Source organism: Candoia aspera, chromosome 3 (genome assembly GCF_035149785.1).
Source record: "Candoia aspera isolate rCanAsp1 chromosome 3, rCanAsp1.hap2, whole genome shotgun sequence".
Lineage (NCBI taxonomy): Eukaryota > Metazoa > Chordata > Lepidosauria > Squamata > Boidae > Candoia > Candoia aspera.
The window spans coordinates 165,478,275-165,499,419 of NC_086155.1; the positions used below are offsets into that span (position 1 = coordinate 165,478,275).

At 37.9% G+C, this 21,145-nt stretch overlaps 1 protein-coding gene across 2 annotated transcripts in view; it reads right to left on the reverse strand.

Annotated features, from left to right (window-relative positions):
- Positions 1-4,891: 4,891 nt before the first annotated feature.
- The window catches only part of LOC134494198 (desmocollin-1-like), a 39,600-nt gene continuing 23,346 nt past the window's right edge, over positions 4,892-21,145 (reverse strand). The window contains exons 10-17 of one of the 2 annotated variants that reach the window (XM_063299223.1): positions 19,047-19,306; positions 17,842-17,981; positions 15,332-15,544; positions 14,994-15,236; positions 11,690-11,817; positions 9,409-9,699; positions 8,795-8,840; positions 8,600-8,711 (exon numbers count right to left, since the gene is read on the reverse strand). In XM_063299223.1, coding sequence (XP_063155293.1) covers positions 8,805-8,840; positions 9,409-9,699; positions 11,690-11,817; positions 14,994-15,236; positions 15,332-15,544; positions 17,842-17,981; positions 19,047-19,306 — 1,311 coding nt within the window. In that variant the 3' untranslated portion in view covers positions 8,600-8,711; positions 8,795-8,804. Of the gene's footprint in view, positions 8,712-8,794; positions 8,841-9,408; positions 9,700-11,689; positions 11,818-14,993; positions 15,237-15,331; positions 15,545-17,841; positions 17,982-19,046; positions 19,307-21,145 lie in introns of both variants that reach the window. The other variant, XM_063299222.1, reaches the window with a different exon arrangement.

A 21,145-nucleotide genomic window follows, 5' to 3' on the forward strand; every position in this document is an offset into this window, starting at 1 on the left:
ATAGAACCAGCCAATTCACCAGTGGGTGCTCCAGTACTCTTTAGATCAAAGAAAGACGGAACTTTAAGACTCTGCACGGATTTCCGTGGGTTAAACGCAGTCTCCCTATTAAACAAATCTCCCCTTCCGGTCATCAAGGAAATGTTAGCCCACTTGGCGGGGGGGGAAAATCTTCTCTAAATTGGACTTAAGGGAGGCGTATTATCGCATTCGCATTCGGGAGGGGGATGAATGGAAAACAGCTTTTAATTGTGCATTTGGGGCTTTTCAGTATAAAGTGTTACTGTTTGGATTGGCTGGGGCACCTGGGGTTTTTATGCAATTGATAAATGAGGTCTTGCACGACCACTTGTTCAATGGGGTTTTGGTCTATTTAGATGATGTGTTAATATATTCAAAAACCATGAAAGAACATATGCAATTGGTTAGGCAAGTGTTAACCAAATTGAGAAATGCTGAATTATATGCCAAGCTATCCAAATGTGCATTTCATCAAACACAAATTGATTATTTGGGGTATAGAATTTCAGATAAAGGCATTGAAATGGATCCTGCCAAAATTGAGGCTATTTTGGTATGGGAGCCCCCACGCACACGCAAACAACTACAATCTTTTCTCGGATTTGCGAATTTCTATCGTCCATTTTTAAAAAATTTTGCTGAGATTGCCTTACCCCTGACTGAATTACTCAAAACAAAGGGTGTAGGAGACACCCGCAAATCAAAGAATCCAGGGACACGCCTAAAATGGACGCCTGCTTGTCAACAGGCGTTTGACCAACTCAAGTGACTGTTTACCTCTGAACCAATCTTGCAACACCCTGATCCTGACAGACCATTTGTGGTGCAAGTCGATGCCTCAGACTTTTCTATTGGTGCCCTCTTATTGCAAGCCGATGAGCAAGGACAATTAAAGCCTTGTGCTTATCTGTCACGTAAATTCTCTGAGACAGAAAGACGTTGGCATGTTTGGGAGAAGGAGGCTTTTGTGGTTAAAGCCGCTTTGGAGAATTGGAGGCATCTATTGGAGGGGGCGGCACACCCTTTTGAAGTGTGGACTGATCATAAAAACTTGGAGTCCCTTACTGCCTCTCGCAAGCTCAGCCCTAAGCAAGTGCGATGGGCTCAGTACTTCAGTCATTTTTATTTTAAACTCAGATTCATTCCGGGAAAGAAAAACTTTTTAGCTGATGCACTGTCGCGGCAACCCCAAGATTCGGGAACAGCCCCAGACGTGGTGGGCACCCTCTGGACAGATTCCCAAATGGCACTAGCAGCAGTGACTCGCAGTCAGACGCGAGCACAGCAACCTGACACTTCTGGCAGTCCTAGTCTATCCACTCCAACCAAGTCCGGAGTGAGGCCACTGTCTCGAGTCAGGTCCCGAATAATCTGGGACAGGCCCATGGCTGCCATGGTTGCCATGAACTCCTGAGCTGCCTCTTAGGCCCACCCCAGAACCATAAGTCTAGGGAACTCCACTGCCAACCACGAGACAGCCTCCAGCAGCTCAGGCAGGGAGGTTGCTATGCAGCAGGGAGGCTGGTACAGTAGCAACAGTCCCAACTGTTCTTGGGAGCCCAACTTGAAGAACAGGGTCTCACACCTGGCCACTTGTGGGGCACGGCCCCTGAAGGCCACCAGAGACTCTTGGATGACAACAGCCACCCCTCCTCCCCTACCCTGGTATCTCGGCTGGTGCCACACCTGAAACCCAGCTGGGCACATTGCCAAAAGGGCTACCCCCCCCCCTTCTGGGCACAGCCAGGTCTCGGTAATACACGCCAGGTCTCCCCCCTCCTCTGTGATTAAATCACATATGAGGGGGGCCTTGTTGTTAATGGACCTGGCATTAAGGAGCAGCAGCCGGAGACCAGGGCCCTCAAGAATCCGCTGACCAGGGCCTGGGTCTGAACCTGGAGGGCCAGAACACACCACCAGTAACAAATACTGGGGGCGTCTTCCCCGAAGATGAGAATGCTAGAGATCTTGGCTTAAAGCACCTGCTTGATTTGATTTGATTTTGGAAAAGGGTTGCCTGGGTAAGAGCAGCGTGAAGACTTGACAAGAACAAGATGGATTTCATTGGGTGTTTTGTTTTGTTTCTGTGTGCATAACTGAATTAAGGACAAGAACCTACATACCGCTGCTGATTCGGTTCTGGATAATTTCTCCAAGACAGTAGAATTATGCCTTGCATATCTAATCGAAAACCACCAGTTTGCCTGCCAACCCACAAAGGCTAACTTCTCAATTTGCCAAGCCTGGCAGCAAAAGCAATGCAATGATTAAATATTACAACTTCTGCTAATGGCAGGACAATAGCTGCAGGAGTGTTTGCAGCAATACTTTGTTACTAGCCTTCTTCCTTTATTAGGCAGATCTGCAGAAAAATAATTACTATTTTCTTTTCACCAATTACCAGCTATTTTTCTCTGATTATCAAATGAGGGATGAGGAAGAGAAGGGCAAAGAGCATCCTCCTGACCTTTACTAAGCTATCTAAAAGTCAAATTAACATTTTATTATAAACACATTAAATGACTATCATTTTTATCTCTTTAAAGCAATGTTGATATAGAGAATGAAGAGCTTCCAGAATCTTGGAAGGACATAAATGAAACCAATATATGGTGATGGTAGTAGTTGCTCAGCTTTTCATTCTTGTCCCTTTTATTTCCTTAGATTTTCCTTTGTAAAACAGCGTAGGAGAAATTACAGAAATAGTTACCAATGAAGTATGGAAAGCATCTGGATGTTTATCCATGTATTTATTTCTGTTATGTAGATTTCTTTTTGTCCAGAAATCCTGAAGGAGCTCATGCTGCTATTAACATGTTCAAGAGGAAAATAATCAAGATAAGTCCTAAGTACAGAGTAGATAATTAACTAGTTAACTGTAGCATGCATAATGTTTAAACAGTGTGTTTATAAACACTTATTATCCCGCCTTTATTATTTTTATAAATAACTCAAGGCGGCGAACATACCTAATACTCCTTCCTCCTCCTATTTTCCCCACAACCACCACCCTGTGAGGTGAGTTGGGCTGAGAGAGGGTGACTGGCCCAAGGTCACTCAACCAGCTTTCATGCCTGAGGCAGGACTAGAACTCTCAGGCTCCTGGTTTCTAGCCCAGCACCTTACCACTAGACCAAACTGGCTCTCAGATTCATTCAGGTCACCTCTTTATTACACTTTCCAAGCCTGCTTTACTCATGTTCAAAATTATCTTAAAACCAATTTTTAATCATTTATTACTAGCAATCAGATGTACTTTATTGGTGACTGGAGAGAAAACAAACAAGAAACAGAAAAACAGAGCAAAGGAAAATCTGGGAGGCAGCCTAATTACTGCCATCAACTTCTAACAATTAAACAATTCCAATATTTGTTGAAGAAAAGTCAAAAGCAACAGTGGTTTTCAGTGATCTGTGAGAATGTAAGTATTTCTAAGTACAGTGTGCAGAACTCCAGGGTAATTGGGCAGGAATGAAATGACTTCCACTTTCCCACCCCACCCCCTTTAAAAATTAGGGCTTAGAAAAACACTTAATAAAAAATGTACTTTCATTTTTAATGGGATTTGCATTACAAAATGTATTTTACAGGCAGATGGGTTTTACTGTATCATTTATATAGTAAAGGTAAAGGTTTCCCTTGACATTAAGTCCAGTCGTGTCTCACTCTAGGGGGCGGTGCTCATCTCCGTTTCAAAGCCGAAGAGCCGGCGTTTGTCCATAGACACTTCCATGGTGATGTGGCTGGCATGACTAAGCAGAACGCCATTACCTGCCCGCTGAAGCAGTACCTATTCATCTACTCACACTGGCATGTTTTTGAACTGCTAGGTTGGCAGGAGCTGGGACTAGCAACGGGAGCTCATTCTGTCACACAGATTTGAACTGCCGATCTTCTTGGCAAGCTCTGCAGCTTAACCCGCAATTGTCTAAATGCAAATACAGTATGGCTGATCTACAATATTGAGGTATAATCCCTGATAAATCAAGAATGAAATAGAATTTATTGACAGAAATTACCATGTAGTAATAAGAATGGGGGTTATAATTTAAAAATGTTCCTATATAAGAATCACATCCTGTCACAGTAACAACCATTCTCACTGTATTCCTCACGTTAAGTCATCTTAATTAATGGCATCATTTTCTCATAGTCTCACTGTAAACTCCCTAATCTTAATACAGTTTAATCCCTAAATTGTATGATGGTAATCCACCATAATTGAACCTGGTAAATCCATGCTATTAGAAAGTTCTAGAAAAGGTTTTCATAGTGCAAACACTCTGCCTTGTGCATAGAATTTTACACTCTAGGTCAGCCTTTCTCAACCTTTTGACACTGGAGGAACTCTTGAAATATTTTGTTGGCCTCAGGGAACCCCTGTACATTCAGGCTCAAATATAGGCCACAAGTTTCAAGATTATATTTGTTTCATGTGTAGGCCTGTATATGTGCATTAACTGTGTTCTTATAAACTTACCTCTTTAATGTGAAGTTGCTGAATTTGAAATAATTTTTTAAATAAATCGTGATCTCCCAGAGAACTCTTAGTGATCTCTCATGGAACCCTAGGGTTCCACAGAACTCTGGTTGAGAACCCCTGCTCTACGTAGTATCAACTCCCATGTATAAACTGTTTTTGCATGACTTCGTATTTTCTTCTGTAAGACTTAAATGTCTTTTGATTGGTAATGGTATTCAAAGCGCAGTACAGTTATTATACAGCTGAACAAATCTGTGACACTTGGAAAGGATGTTGACTGTTAATTATTTTTCTGCACTGAGCAATAAATAAGCCCAAGCGACAACCTCAAACTGTGTGTTGTTTCTCCCAGTGAACATTAGGTAGAGCATAAAAGAAATAAGCAGGTTTTACTGAAATTCTCTTTATTTTGACACAAAAGCCATTTTATTGTTCCTGTAAAAATGCATTTAAGATATGAAATTACACAATATGTTTAAACAACGAGAAACTACTTAAACAGAGTTGGGGGGGGGGAAACAACTCATTTTAAGTCAGACCATTTTTTGCTGGTAAATTGTGATATTTTCAATTATATTTTTGTAATTTAATACGTAAAATCTCGAAGTTACACATTAAGATTTAAACAAGCATTATTTCAATCTTTACCTCTTTCCAAATGAGAAATTAAGGACTACCATGGCTTTTAATATTCCTCTTAAGGGAGGTTTTCCCTATTTGTTAGTCTATCATAGATGCATAGAAGGGGGATGTTTGCTTTATGTCCAACACATGGGCACTAGCCTGATCTGTTATGCCTTAGCATTGCTATGTCAGCGGCATCAGCAGCCAAATCTGGATGACAAATAACAATGTCTTTTAGAAAGAAGTTTGTCTGCTATTGACCTTTAATAAAGGAATCCCTAATTTAAAAAAAAATACACACACTCTAAACTTTGCACCCCATAGCAATGAAGAAGCCTTACTACCATAATTAAATGACCTGCTAGTATTAGGCAGTAATAAAATGGGGAAAAAAGCAGAGAAAACCCATGCCTAAGCTACTTAAAAACCAGAAACTGTAATAATGTATGTACAAAACTTTGCCTGAATGTTCAAAGTACATCAAACACAGTGCAATACTATGTTGAGTATTATCCCTATATTACAACTGCAGGGCTCAGAAATGAACAGCTTGGTTTAAGCGAAATAGCAATTTTATGACCAAGAAAGCTTTTAACTGAAGATGTCTCAGTCCATATTACATGCTTTTAACAAGTATACTGCATCTGTTCTTATCAATTTTATTTAGATCGAGTCTGATTTTGAATTTATATTTTATATTATAAAATTTCATACCTAGTACAATTACTTTCTTTTCTTAATTACAGCAATTGGCTTTTACAATGACCATAATTTTTAAATTGACAAAAATTGGACTTTAGTTTCAATAAACCATTGGTAATGCAGACACTGACGAAGTCATGATATGGAGTTTAAATTCAAGCCTAATTGCCATTTTAAGACAAGGTAGAATTCTCAAGAACATGTATTATTCTTGAGGGTTTTATTTTTTTTCTAATAGTCATGAAGAGGATACTCTTAAATTATAAATGTCATATATCTGGGAGGAGAGGGAAGCGGCAGAAGACAGATGAATTACAACTATCCTCAATAGCTAAAGTCATGTAACTGTTAAAAATTATATGGAGTACTACAGAATTGCCCAATATTGCACTGGACTAGAATTCACAGAATTCCCACCCAGCATTTTTGCTTGAAGGATACATATGCTGAGCAAATAACTAAGTATACTTTAGGGGTTTTTTTACAAAAAAACTTTTTCTCAAAACTTACAAGGTAATCCATTTCCCATTATCTCTGGAAAAATAGAATGAAGCTTTGATAAAGTCCATTTTTCTTGCTTCTGCTTAATCTTTTAAAGTTCATATTTATTTTGCCCTTAGTTTATAAACTCATGGTTCAGCTAAAATTAATCAAGTCTATCAACTAAAACCAATGCAAACACAAATACTATTACTTGTTCCACTGCTTTGAATGTGGCTTAGTCATATTAAGTAGTCATACATGGGATAGACTATGAGAAAGTAAAATTTTCTCTATAAAATTTCAGAAATTGGAGTCAAGTTTGTTTACTAAAACCTTGATCCATAATTTATTTCCTATTTTTCTGAAATGTTTCTTTTCAATACTTAAGATATTAAGTGCACTACAGGTTACAGCCATTTATGCTTTTATATCCAATTATATCAAACCTGGTCACTTTCCTACTGATGCACTTAAATGTTCATATTAGGAACACTACCCAAGCTGGTATTACTTAACAAGAGCAACAACACCTTTCTTTGAAGCTATGTAAGTTTGCTAGTAAATATAGGTTATCAGAACTTTTATTTATCTCTTATTAAAAGTTCATCAAAATATATACAGGCTCAATTATATTTAGAGCACAACAACAGAAATCAATTGGGTAAATGGGCTATAATTTCTAGATCCAGTTCCACATTTAGGCTATACCTGTGAAGGTAAAGCTTCAGTCTATAAAAAGGTACCTTCAAATACTACATGCCTCTTGCCATTTTTTATGATTACAGATTTCTAGCACCACATGTATTTCTCCAATTCCTAACTACAGGCATATAAATATACTGAATCTATATTACCCAAGAATAATTAGGATCATGTTAGTTCATGCATGAAAATTGCAAAGCATGACTCATTACATAAAATAGAGAGTCAGCATACATTGTCCCTTAAGCAGTTTGACTCTCTATTTTGCCTTTGATAAAAGAAAACAAAGTGTAGTGTCTGATATTAGTAGTTCCTCTACTCCCAAGTTTTACCTCTACCTACAATGTGATTAAAAATTATACTAAACGAATAGCAGTATTCCTCAGGTGAAGAGAAGGCAAATAATACTGGTATACTTGTAATTAATTTAAAAACTATGGGGAAATTGTTGCCTTTGCACTTTGCATTTTCACTTCTATGCTCATTTCTGCAATGGCATTAAATACATCCCTTTATGCTAGCACTACTGGTGTTTAGTGAAGATAATAGACATATAGACTAAATCATTTCTGCCTTTCATTCTGTGCATTCTCTAATTAAAGAGATTTAAGACAGACTTAATTCATTATATGTAAGCAATTTCTTTGTTAAAAGCTCTTTATTAGTCAAAAGAATAACTTCCACATAAAAAAGGAAAGCATTAGCAGGCTTAGAGGGAAATCCAAACTTTGCCAAAGAACCCTTGCCAGCTCCCCTCCAAATCCTAAAAAAGGTGTTAAGGCCCAATTATGCTTAGCGATCATGAAACACTGGGTGTCTACTAAGGAGAAAAATACAGGAAAACCAGAGGAAGGGAATGAAAAGCAAGGCCCGGGGGGGGGGGGGAATGGCATCTTGTTACTGAAAAGAAGAAAAAAATCTTTGTTTTCATAAGATGCAAAAAATTAATACAGCAATCCCTTATTTCTTTGTATGAAACCAAAGATTTAGCTAAATTAAAGAAAGCTTGCTAATACCCAGGCAAAAATAGCTACTTTAAAGCTTAGTCCCTAAAATAGTAAGTAATGCACTTTTGTTTCCTACAGTCATTTTCCCCAGCTGGGATATTCCAGATGTGATAGGACTGCAGCTTCCAGAATTCCTAATCACCATGGCTGAAGCCTGAAAATTATGGGAGCAGCAGCCCCAAATCATCTGGAAAGCCCCAAGTTGCTGTGAAATGCAAATGCGTAAAAATAAAAAGAGTATGTTGTGTTTGGAAAGCAAGTTAATTACAAACTGACTTTACAGCTAAAGATAGTCTAAAGCAAAACATAACACAGCACCTGAAGTTTAGATATAGAAACCTTAGTCCTGACAAACTAATGTTAGGATGTACTTTTTGACTAACCACACCCATCAGAGGGGGAAAAAAAGAAACATAAATCTGGTGTATTCAAGCTCTGAAACAGCTGTTCTGTATAGAAAGAGTGATGATTTTCCACCCTGTCATCTATTCTTATCTCTTCACACAGGTTTCTGCTAACGTCCTAAACTTCGGTTCCAGCTGATCTAAAAAGTCAAGTGCCTCTTCTTCTTGCTGATCAGTGCAGCAGCCTACAGAACCCGCTGGCGATCCTCTTCCTTCATAGTTATATGAACGGATATAGTCATCTGAATGCTTATGCTCTTCATCTTGTCCACACAGATACACTTTCTGCACAGGAAAAAGAAAAAAAAGTCATTTGTTTCCTTAAATTAACCTAAACATATGCCGTAAAATTAATTTCATTGATTTACCTTTTAATGTTTAATTTTTAATCAGAGTGTGTCCTCTAATGGGTTCCTATATATAAAAAATGCACATGATTGGTCTATATCATTCAATCTATAAAGACTTTAACAAAAAAAAATCAAATTCCTACTGATCAAATATACAACTTATCATTTCAAAAGCAACTGACAAATAAAAGTTAAAGGAATATTTGTATATAAAGTACTAATGTTACACTGGTGGACTATACGACCTTAGATTTATTATTTACATTTGTACCACACTAGGGCACTCAAGGGGGCTAAAGGCATTTCTTTTAAAAAATCACCCATTCCGCTAGGTGAAAGAAAGAGCAGTATGACATGGGGAGACGAAGCAAAGCAAACAGACATTACAAATCCTGAGTCCAAATGAACAATCTTTCTAAACAATATAGTAATTTATAAACAGAGCAAAAATAATTTGCCTAAATCCGGAGACAATAAGGCAACTAAAAAGCACATTCTATAAATAATACCATTCCATGTCAGAGAATTCAATGAGATCCCAAATAATTTATCAGGTTGTACCACCCCACAGGTGAGGATGGTTATGTTTACCTCTAAGAATACATACCCAAGGACTTAGTTAGCAACCTTACCTCAGTCAGATGAGGGTGTGTGAAATTCTGCCATTCTGAATAACCGTATCGGTATGTATCCATCATGGACTGCCCATATCCCCTTCCAGATTCTAATGTATGATGTTCCACTCCTTTGAGAGATTCCATGGTGTGCTGTCCTCCTCCCCTGACTGTTTCCATGGTCTGGTGTCCTCCTTTGACCATTTCGAAACATTCCTGTCCCCCAGTTTTCACTCCAGAAGCATTAAGAGCAGCCCCTTGATCAGAAGTAACCATGTTTCCTGCTTTCACAGGAAGTATGTTGGGATCCTTAAAGGGAAAAAATGGCAAAGCCTTTTTTTTAGAATGTTTGGAGAGAAAGCAATGAAGATTTAGAAGTAATTTTACAGCTGATTTAATATTAGCAGAACTGTGGAAACAAGAAACACAAACTATATCTTTTTTATCTGCTATTTTAGCTTTTCCAGTAGATATTCACTTACTCGGTTGCAAGTAACTGTCATTTGTTTATCTTTCTCCCCTTGTGCATGACAGAATCTAGAGAGCTCTGTGGTATTAGGATTAGGGCATTCTTAAACGAACACATCTCATTTCTACTCAGGCTCCACAGATACTTGAAGTCTACCCACAGTGGAATACCACTTTTGATTCAAAAATCATAATCCAGTGGAAGCTGAGCTTATATTTTCTCAATGCCACATGCATTCAGAAAACCATTAGCCTAATGGCCAAGACTGAAAATGCTTCTCAACATGGCAAATTCTATTTAAAACAGGACAGTATATGGATAAAAAATAAAACCTACATTAGAAAGTAACATCTTTGCATTATGTCTTAACTACCAGAAAACACACTGAGACAATGACTTGGTCTCTAATATTTATTACTAGTACTTAACAAGAATCCTAACAAACTGAGGAAGCATGGGAAAAACCCAGCCATATAAACCCCAAAGGTTAAGGCGGTCCCGATCTGTGTCTCTTTGAATGGCTGAACAGTTCCTCAGTGCTACGCATGCACTTGACAGTCTGGGTGGGAGCCTCCTGCTCGCCATCCTTACTCATGACAATTCTTGAGCCATTAAAATCCTTTTACTGAAATAGCAGATTCCCATTCAATATAAGAATTCTAGTTGATATCTGAATATAAGGATTATTTAGTGATTTGAATAATTAATACTTTAAGCGTACTTTTCTAATTTCAGCTAGTTAAGAACAGGTTAAATGTTGATAGCTGCCTTTTCCATGAAGCTACCTTTTGTCTTTTGATGTCTTATAAAGATCTGCTTTTCAAATTAAAACCATAATTAGCAGCATGTTCACTTTCTTTTTAAAAAGAAGGATGAAATTAATTAATGGGAATATTACAAAGTGTTTGTTAAATCCCAGCCATAAAGCTATGGCTTTTCCTCCCAGACACAGTGGGGAAGGAGAATGATCACTATGCAGCTGTCACTGCCACCTCCATTTTTATCTCTAAAGTCATCAGGAAAAACCCAAAGATGCATCTGTAGCGCTATTTGAAAAAGTTGTTGCTGTTGTTATTTTATTTCTAAGAGGCTGTTTAAGGATTTGTTCCTCCACTGCAGATTTCTCTGCCACAAAACAGGATTCAGAATTTGGGAAGGCTATTTATACACAGCTGAAGTTTAAATGATTTTTAAAAACATTTTCACTTTCTCTGCGTATCTTCTCCACTTTTTCCTTTTCCATATTGTCCTGTGACTGACTTGGATCTTTCAGTTAACACCTGGAAGAGAGGCTGCTTAGACAAGCTAACTCTTCCTATTTACTCTTACAAGCTGTGAAGTAACAAACTTCTAGCTCTAACTTCAATCAGATAATTATCTCCCTCTTTTGTCCTAGCAGGTGCCCAGTGCCTGCAAGATGCTTAATCCTCATTAATATCCAACCTTCCTTTGCTGATGCCTGAACTGAGCAACTCTGGAGGTGGAGGGGGAAAGAGAGGTTGCAGGGGGAAAGAGAGGTTGCAGGGCTATACAACTTGCCCAACAAAAGCAGCCTTTTGTGAGTCAAATTCCGGAGACCACTCCCCACTTGGGCTCATTGCGGCAGATGGAGGAGTGGTCCCTGGTGCTGTTAAGTAATTAATAGGGACAATTTAAATAAAGATGATGCTGTTTGTTTCAGTCCTGGCACCTCTTTTAATATCATCCTGATTCAGTATCCATCCTGCTAATTCTAAATTAGCCAGCAATACAAGAATTTCAGAAGACACACATGTACTCACTGGAAGGCTATAAGCAGGCCCACCTGCCAAGCATTATAATGTGACTCACCATAACTTCTTCTCCAGGTGCTTCAGTATTAGATATGATTAAATTCTGATTGGCTAAATCATCACAAACATGCTTAGTACTAGCCATGGGTGCACCACCAAAACATCTACAAAGCGTGATCAGGATTACTAGAGAAGGACAAAAGAAACAATTGTAAGAAGATATCAGCACACATTAGTTGTTATTAGTATTTATTACATCCACTGCCCATCAAGAGAGAGCCTTGTGTGGCACAGAGTGGTAGGCAGCAGTATTGCAACTGAAACTCTCCCCACGACCAGAGTTCGATCCCAGCGGAAGCTGGATTCTTGGGTATCCAGCTCAGGTCAACTCAGCCTTTCATCCTTCTGAGGTCGGTAAAATGAGTACCCAGCTTGCCGGGGAAGGTGACAACTGGGGAAGGCAATGGCAAACCACCCCGCTATAGTCTGCCAAAAAAATGCCATGAAAGCGGCATCCCCCCAAAGGGTGAGACATGACTTGGTGCTTGCACAGGGGACCTTTCACCTTCATCACACCCATTTCCTCTGTCTCCCTCCAATGCAGCCATTTAAGTCCACAATAAAGGTAGTCCTCGTTTAGCAACAACAGTTGGGCCTGTCAACTCAGTTGTTAAGCAAGGTGGTCGCTAAGTGAAACTGACTGTGTTTATTATCTTATTTCAGCTTTCCTTTGCTTTACAGACCTGTGAAGGTCACAAATGCAAGGATTGGTCACAAAGTTACTTCTTCATCACTGCTGTAACTGCAAACAGTTGCTGTACGAGGCAGTCGCTAAATGAGGACTACCTGTATTCAATGGAAAAGATTTACAGTGATAGAGATTACTCAAGGATATCCAGTAAATAACCATGGAGACTGGAACCTAATCTCTCTACTCTGACTGCAATACACACACACACAACGTGTGCAATGTGGTAAACTACTGATTCTCAAAGCACTGAGTTCATCAACAGTGAGCTGGCCAGTTGATGTGCACATGAGGAGGCAGGGTTGAAATGGAAAGCACTGACTGTTGATGCAGATGGGAACCAGAGACTGCTTGCTGCTTCAGACCTCACCTCCCCACATTCACTGACAGCAGGCTAGACCAGAGCATCCTCACTACTGCAAGTGGTAAACAAATATTTAATTCTGGATTACATTTTTGGAACAAAATTTAGTTTCAAGAGGCTTTTTGAAATGGAGATGAAATTATAATCATTTTTTTTGCTGAAAAATGTGCGCTTCCATGTTTTTAAAGATGAAAACAGGATGTTTGTTTAACTGAGCACTGGTCCAAAACCGAAAGAAGTCTGAGAAGCATTTCTACCCACTGCTATTAAGTACAATTACTTAATGAAACTTAACAAAACATGCTTCTAAGCAGCTTGTGAAATATATACATGTCCCATCACAATCTGCAAGACAAGATAATATGCCCTGTCTTACATTCGATATAGGATTTTTGTTTTTACTCAAAGGACTGCTACAGATTTAATGCAAAAGTGTGGCTTAATGTTGCATGCATGCGATGTTGCAAACTGTGGAATTGTGTATCCCCTGCATCTCTCATTATCTGAGAAGACTGGAAGTGGGTACTTCCAATCTAAACCAAGCAGACTTCCCATTATGTGTGAACTCTGGCTAGTTTAAATGTCAATTCATGTTTTTATTTATTGAAAAAGTCATTGATTGACATTTACACTAACCAAAGATGAAAATTGGCTCATCTGAATTGCCTAAAGCAGAAGCAGATATTCCTTTGCAGCTGGATAGCCAAATTCTCTCCTAAGTTTATAGAAGCTGCATGCTATCTATCATCATGTCAAATTTTAAAAGCAAGGAGGGCCACACACTACACTTGCAACTTACTCTTTGCCACTGCTCAGGGGGATCCAAAAAGATCGCAGGAAAGTTTTAAGCCATTTGTAGTCTTCCTGTCACACAAACAGTGCTCAGGAAATAGTTGAGTGAAGACAAAGAGAGAGCTGTTCCATCAAAAAATTGTATCTCAATGTGGTCCATATACCCTAAAATAAGAGTTCCTCTATAGGATAGAACCATCGTCCTTCACTTTTCCAAGGTGTGGGAGCAAAATAGAAAAGCCTTGGCAGACAGGTGGAGGAAACATGCAGGTTGAAACTTCCCTATGCATTCAACGTGCAAGAAAATTTGCTGTTTTAACATTTGGATGGCCCACAGAGCCTTTTAATTTGGAATCATTTGTTCTAACAAAATGCCTGAAGTTGAATTAAAGAGGGGAAAAACCTCTTCAGCTTCTAAATAACAAAATTCACCATTGGGAATCTGGGCAATTATAAGTAGCATTATATAACTACATTTAGTTTCAACTACAGTACCGTCAATTCAGGAATAACTGAAAATCCATCTCCATGGTCAATCCAGATTCAGTAGCATTTTAAATAAATTGTGGTTGGCCTTGATTTATAGTGCTTTTATACTATAAAGGTAATGGCTTATATTGGCTGAAAAAGAAACTCTAAACCATTTTAAGCAAAAAATTACTGTACTTCAAAATACTGCAAACTGCTGAAGTTGTTATTAACTGGACATTTAAAGTCTCTGGCCTGTATAAATAAAGAGTCTGCTATTTTATTTATTTATTTATTTTATTTTATTTTCCTGCTGTTCAATCATGTCTGATTCTCAACAACTGCCTGGACTAGTCGCTGCAGTTTTCTTGGCAAGATTTCAGAAGTGGTTTGCCATTGCCTTCTTCCTAGGGCAGAGAGAGAGAGTGACTGGCCCAAGGTTACCCAGCTGGCTTTGTGCCCAAGGTGGGACTAGAACTCACAGTCTCCCACTTTCTAGCCTGATGCCTTAAACCACTACACCAAATTGGCTCTCATTATTTTATTTTATATATGATTATATTTTTATATAATTTTATTATATTTTCTTTTACAGATTTGTAAATTATTGTGTTATACGTTGATGTAAAGGAACGAGTGAGAGTGGGAGAAGACTGGAATAAATATGCAATAAATGCAGCCTTCTTAAACAGCAGGTGTGACACAGCAGTCTCCCCTACACCCTGATCTAAGTATGCCACACTGACTCCCCTGCAGCTAGCATTTAGGATTGAGAATGCAAAGGCAAGGTTCAATATTGGAGCATCTAAGTAGGTTGAAGCACAGTTGGGATATTTTTTTTATTTGCTTCAAATATCATGTCAATGGGCAAATGTATACATAAATGAATTAAATAAACCAACGTATTTGATTTGAGGCCTTAAGACGTCAACAGCATTACATAATTTAGTACCTCAGTTTTATATTCAAAAAGAGAATAAATAAGCTTACACAATAGCAGCAATGATCCCAAAATCATAGCAAGGATGGCCCAAATCCCAAGAGTAACATCTGGGGCGTGAAGTGTTTCCGTTCCTTTTGGTAGGTAAACACAGTCTCCAGGAGTTATACAATCACAGAGTCTAACTTTGATTTCAGTAGTTCCATAGTTGCCTTCATTATCAGATATTCTAATAGGAATTAAGTAGGAACCATAGCCTAAATTGTCTGCTGGTTCCAGATATACTGATCTTTCTGCAGAAAAAAATAATATAAACAAAGTAGTGAATATTATTTCAAATGTGTTAGTTCAATTGTAAAACTCTAAAATTTTAGAAATGAGTACATACCATCATTCTGAGTCAATCTCCAGTAAGGAATCTCTTTTTCAGGAAGGGAAAAAGTAAAGGGAACTGTGTGAGGATCTATATCAGCATCCACAGCAGTAAGACAAATTGGTTTTCTGTCTCTGCATATTGTATACTCTGTTTGAATAAGGACTGGGTAATTATCATTCTCATCTAGTAGATTAACTACAATGGTTCCAGTGCCTGTTTTGCCACCTATAAAATACAAGCAATTTTAGGAACAGATTAACTTCAGAAGCTCTGGTATTTCCTGGGGCTCTCTATCCAAGTATAATCCAAATCTAACCATGCTTAGTTTCTGAGCTAAATACAAGTTTAATCAAAGGAGAAGCTACTTCTAGGGATGAGTACCACATCTAAAAATTTCACAAGGGTATTTCAGGTTGACTTTTCAATTTTGCGCATGATTGCTGGCATTAAGTAAGGTATGATTTTTGTAATCAACACAGTAAGAATGACCAGGATTCTCCTTTTCACATGGAAGACTGGGAATGTTATACAAATCTCAAGAGAAGGCCATGCATTTCATCATGTAAACAGGGTGATATTTACAAAGGCATTAACACAAAAGGCTGCATGTAGTTACCCCAAACCCAAGTAAACCAATAACAATTCTATGAATATTTGAAAATCTTTGTGTTTACTTCAACAATATTTATGGAACTTAGACCTTTGCTATGTACTTTTACGCTGAGGACAGATTCTCTTTTTTTACTGAATGAAGAGGAAGCACTGCCCTGGGATAGTACCATAGCTGGCATAAGTACAGAGCCACAGTGAACTTTGTTGATGGTGGAAGAACTGGTGCCACTATGTCTTAAACATTTTTGACTTTCACTTCACAAGCCTAAATTTTGACTTGGAAGTGTGAATATGTACAAATGAGAATAAATTAGTATCTTTAATTAAGAAAGGTAAGAACATGTTTCAATATTCAAAAAGTATGACATAATTGACATTTAAGAATGGTAGGAGTTTTATGATTCTAAGAGAAAAAGAAAATTGGTCAAATCAGTAACTTGACACCTTTTATCAACTTTTGCAAAATGAGTCAATTATATGCATATGAACATGTGTGCTTTTAAAATTTGATTTAATACGTCGAATTAAATCCAATTAGCACTAGTCTCATTGAATCATGGCTTCAGATTTAACAAGAGAAAACTAGTTCACTTGCAACACTGCTGTGAATTCTTACTTAATGGTAAAGAACAATGTGGTGACATATCCTGACTGATTTCTCCCAAACTGATCCCTCCTTCTAGTACCAATATATGAATAAACCAAGAAAATTAGCATTATGTATACATTAGATTACAAGCTTCTTATGTCCAAACAAGCAAAGCATCTAAAGCAAAGATGAAACCCAGGCTTCATATTCCAGTTGCTGGGAAAGCAATAGCTATGAATGCAGTTTAGACATAATGCTAAAAAATAATAAACAAATAATGCTGGAAGGCCTGCACACATTAGTAAAGAAGAAATGATGAGATCTTGATTTAACCACAGTTAAACAGTCAGATGAATCGGCAACAGAATGGAAAAAAAAATCAGAGAAATTATTTGCAGTTAGGTTGCTCTACTCATTAAGCAAGAGTTTTTTTTGTATTGATCCCGATATAAAGAGTGGGAAAAGATAAATACAATTAAAGAACAAACAAACAGAAAAAGATACAGCATTCCAATAATGACGGAACAATGAGATTCAATCCAGACAGGGAGGGTAATTTTGAAGTAATCACTTAAAAATCTCTTTTCACTAAACTCTATGTTCAAATTGATCTTTTTAAACATATTTAAAAACAGACTTTGTAGTAGTGACAACCTAATTACTACTGAAGTAAAGAAATTTGAATCAATTTTTTTTTTCAAAAAACAAAGCCTAGTAATAAATAAGTACAAGTAGTCCTCATTTACCAACTGCCTCATTCAGCCTCCATTTGAAGTTACAACGGCGCTGAAAAAACAGGTTTATGATCAGTCCTCGAACTTGCGGCCATCGCAGTGTCCCCGTGATCACAATTCGGGCACTTTGCAACCAGCACGCATTTACGATGGTCACAGCATCCCATGGTTACATGATCACCATTTGTGACCTTCACAGCTGGCTTATGACAAGCAAAGTCAACGAGGAAGCCAGCGCAAAGCCGGCAAGTTGCAGTCACGTGAAGTTGTACTTAATGACCTAAAATCATTTGCTTAACAAGTGTGACAGAACTGATATTTTAAGTCCAGCGCGGTCACATGACATTTCACTTAACAACCACATTGCTTAGCGATGGAGTTGCCAGTCCCAACTGCAGTTGATAAGTAAGGACTACCTATATATCCAATATATTTGAAAAGTAGACTTATATGTTGCTTTACCTTTATGTTTCAATCTCATTAATAGTCCTGTCTTTAACAGACAATCTTTCCTAGGAAATCATAGTAATCAAATACATAGTAGAAAGTGACATAATAAATCTGTGACTTGTGGCATTTGTACTTACTTCGGTCTACTGCAGCGACTGTTACATTACACTGATACAACTTTAAATCTGGCGCATCTCTGTCTAGCATTCTAGTGGTGCTGATCTGACCTTCGTTATTAATGGTGATCCAATTACATGGATCGTTTATTATTTTATAGCTGCAAGGGGAAAAGATAACATATGTTAGAAACAAACACATGAAATGGCATTCTTCAGAGTATCTTAGATATCTTTAGACTGTTTGCAAAATAGGCTGGTGTAAATGTACTTATTACGTCAGTCCCACAAAACAGCTAATTCAGGAATACATTTTTATGATAAAGGGTTACATAGGCAGAAAAATAATTATTCTGAATGTTTTGTCACCAATTTGTCTCAGATATTCATAATACAGAACAACAGTTTTCCTAAATTTGACCCACCCAATTGGTATTTGGAAAATAAACTGATAGAAAAGACTAGCAGATCTGTAGAAAAGCTGTATACCAACAATAATAGAAATGCACATGGAGATAATCTCACCAACAGGATGGAATTAACAATCCTTATTTAAGAATGGATTCAGGGATTTTAAAGTCAAGTGAGAACAATCTGCACCCTAATCCCCAGCCATGTTTGTGCTATTGAATTTCAGCAACAAAATGCCCAATTTTTGATTTTTTTTTTTAAATAGTTTTTTTTTAAAAAAACAAGAGGCCTGTGGAAAAGATATGTCCATGAGAGGGTCGATGGCAGATGTGATAGGGTGATCAAAGTCCCACCCCTTTTTACATGGACATTATACATACCTCACATGGTAAAAAGGGATAAGGTTTCAATCACCCAGTCATGCACACCATTTTGACATTCTCTTGCAGATACCCCTGCTCTGGGAGGAAAATTTTCCTATTTTTATCTCTTAAACTTTCTCCCAATCCCATCCCCATCCCAAACTGAAATTTGGATCATGGAAGGCTGTTAGAAGATTTTAAGGATGAAAATGAAACCAGTTTGCCTCTTCAAAGTTTTCTGCTTCCATTCTCACTCTTAACACACACACACACCCTAAAACTGTCTGCCGCTTCCTGTAATGTCACCACCTTTCCAGCAATAACAAATCCTGCAGTCATCCAGCTGCATCAGAAAGTTGCCAATCTCTCCTCTATATCTATAATTCCATCACAGCAGAATTTGTCCATAACAAACAGGACAAGAAAGAGAATTAGGCAAACAAAGTATAATACCGTATGTCTTCACTATTTCTGGTCTCTGGATCACTTGCTGAGTAATGGCCAACCACTGTTCCAGCTTTCAAACATTCTTTGATATTTAAAATATATATCATAGGGTTGAATTCAGGCCCTTCATCCACATCTTGTACTTTAACAACAACAATACAAGTACTCGTAGAAATTGGTCCTGAATTTGGTGCTAAAGCATAAGGTGCTTCATTATTCACAACAATTTCTAATCTTCTCTCCTTGTTTTTTTCGTAGTCCAGACCCTAGAAAATATATTACAAGATTTGCTACAAGTTAGTAGTGTTCCATTCTGTTATAAAGTATAAATCAACAGTTTTAAAAAAAACACCATTTCCTGCTCAGCAACAATTTGAGGTTTTGAAACGACAGGAGGCAAAGACAAATTCCTCTTCTACTTCTCTCTTTTCTGCTGATTAGAAAGTCTGTGGAAGCTAGTTTTCATCTCTATGCTTCCATTAATACAACAGACTCAGACCAAGCAGCAACACAGAATCTCTAACAACGCTATCTAGAATGCCAGCAACTTTTCTAGTATCCTTCTCTCTTTTGATTTTAATGAAAAATCTTGGGATCAGGGGACATGCAAAATAATTCATACATGATCACACTGACCACTGAGGCTGAGAGTTTAAATAAAAAACTTAAATGCTGCTGGGTCTATCTTTTTTTGTGTCTCACGTTTTGTTTGTTTTATAATAGAGAGAACATTTCATAACTAAAATACTTTTATTTGGCCCTAAGAAGTCATTATGTTTAGGAATAAGAGGAACCAGGCCACCTATTTAAGTTTAATAAGTTACCCTGTGAAGTTCCCTTGGCAAACACACTTTCTACAGGCTGAATTTTGCATCCCAGGTATATTGCACAGTAGCTTCAGAATAGTGTACATGCTATTTACTACTCTGCAGCCAATTCCATTCTGCAAATTTGAGAGTGGCAAATAGACATGTAACATTAGAGATACAGGTAGTCCTTGCTTACCGACCATTTGTTCAGCAATTGTTTGAAGTTATCACAGAGGTGAAAAAAGGAGACTTATGACCAGTTCTCAAAGTTGCAGCTGTTGCAGCAGCCCCACAGTCACATGATTGAGATTCAGGCATCTGGCAACCAGCACACATTTACAACGGTTGCAGCATCCCAGTGTCATGGGATCATAATCTGCAACCTTCGTAGTCAGAAGCAAAGTCAGTGGGGAAGCTGGCAGGAAGTCGCAAGTGCCATTCATGTGATGTCGTGCTTAACAACCTGCAGTGATTCGCTAATGACCGCAGCCAGAACTGCCGTCGTAAGTCAGCGCAGTTATGTATTTCACTTTACAACCACATAGCTTAGCAATGGAGTTAGGTCGTTAACCTAGGACTATCTGTACTTCCTTGTCCTGCTTGATCTCTTCCACAGTTTGAACAACTAATGCACAAGCATTCACATACAAATAGACTGGAGAATAGGATAAATTTTGAATTCACAAATAACACGAATTATATTATATAATCCATTCCAATATTAGTACTACTCAGAATATTTTCCAGTAATTTTTAAAGGTGTCAAGCTGTCTTGTGTAACTTTAGCACCCAGGATAAAATAAGTGGAACCTGCAAAAAAAACAGGATAGCATAAAGAAGGTGCCATTCAGGACTCCTTTTCTCTCCAGTCAAATTCAATGGCTGCCAAGCAAGTTCAGATTTGTTTTCTTACTATTTCTTTGCACTTCTGTAAACCTGCTCCTATTTCCTCTTGGGCATAGCTTTGTGTGATGAAAATGGGATAGCAATGGCATTCAAAACCTAACACTGGAAATATAAAGCACTCAGCCATGAAATTGGAGCAGCATGTGTAAGGGAACACACAGTGTATTCAAAAGTTCATAAAATAAAAACTGGTGTCAGCTTTATAATAAAAATAGTGAGAAAACTAATATATGTAGTCAATACAACAAACACAACCACCTGGAAAAATTCACTGCTGAAAAATTATTGCAACTGTAACTTTTAGGGAAAACTATTCAGCCACAGAGTCAGCGGTGTTAAAATATGACTGAAAACCACTGCCACCTTCAGTACTGGAAAATAGGATTACAA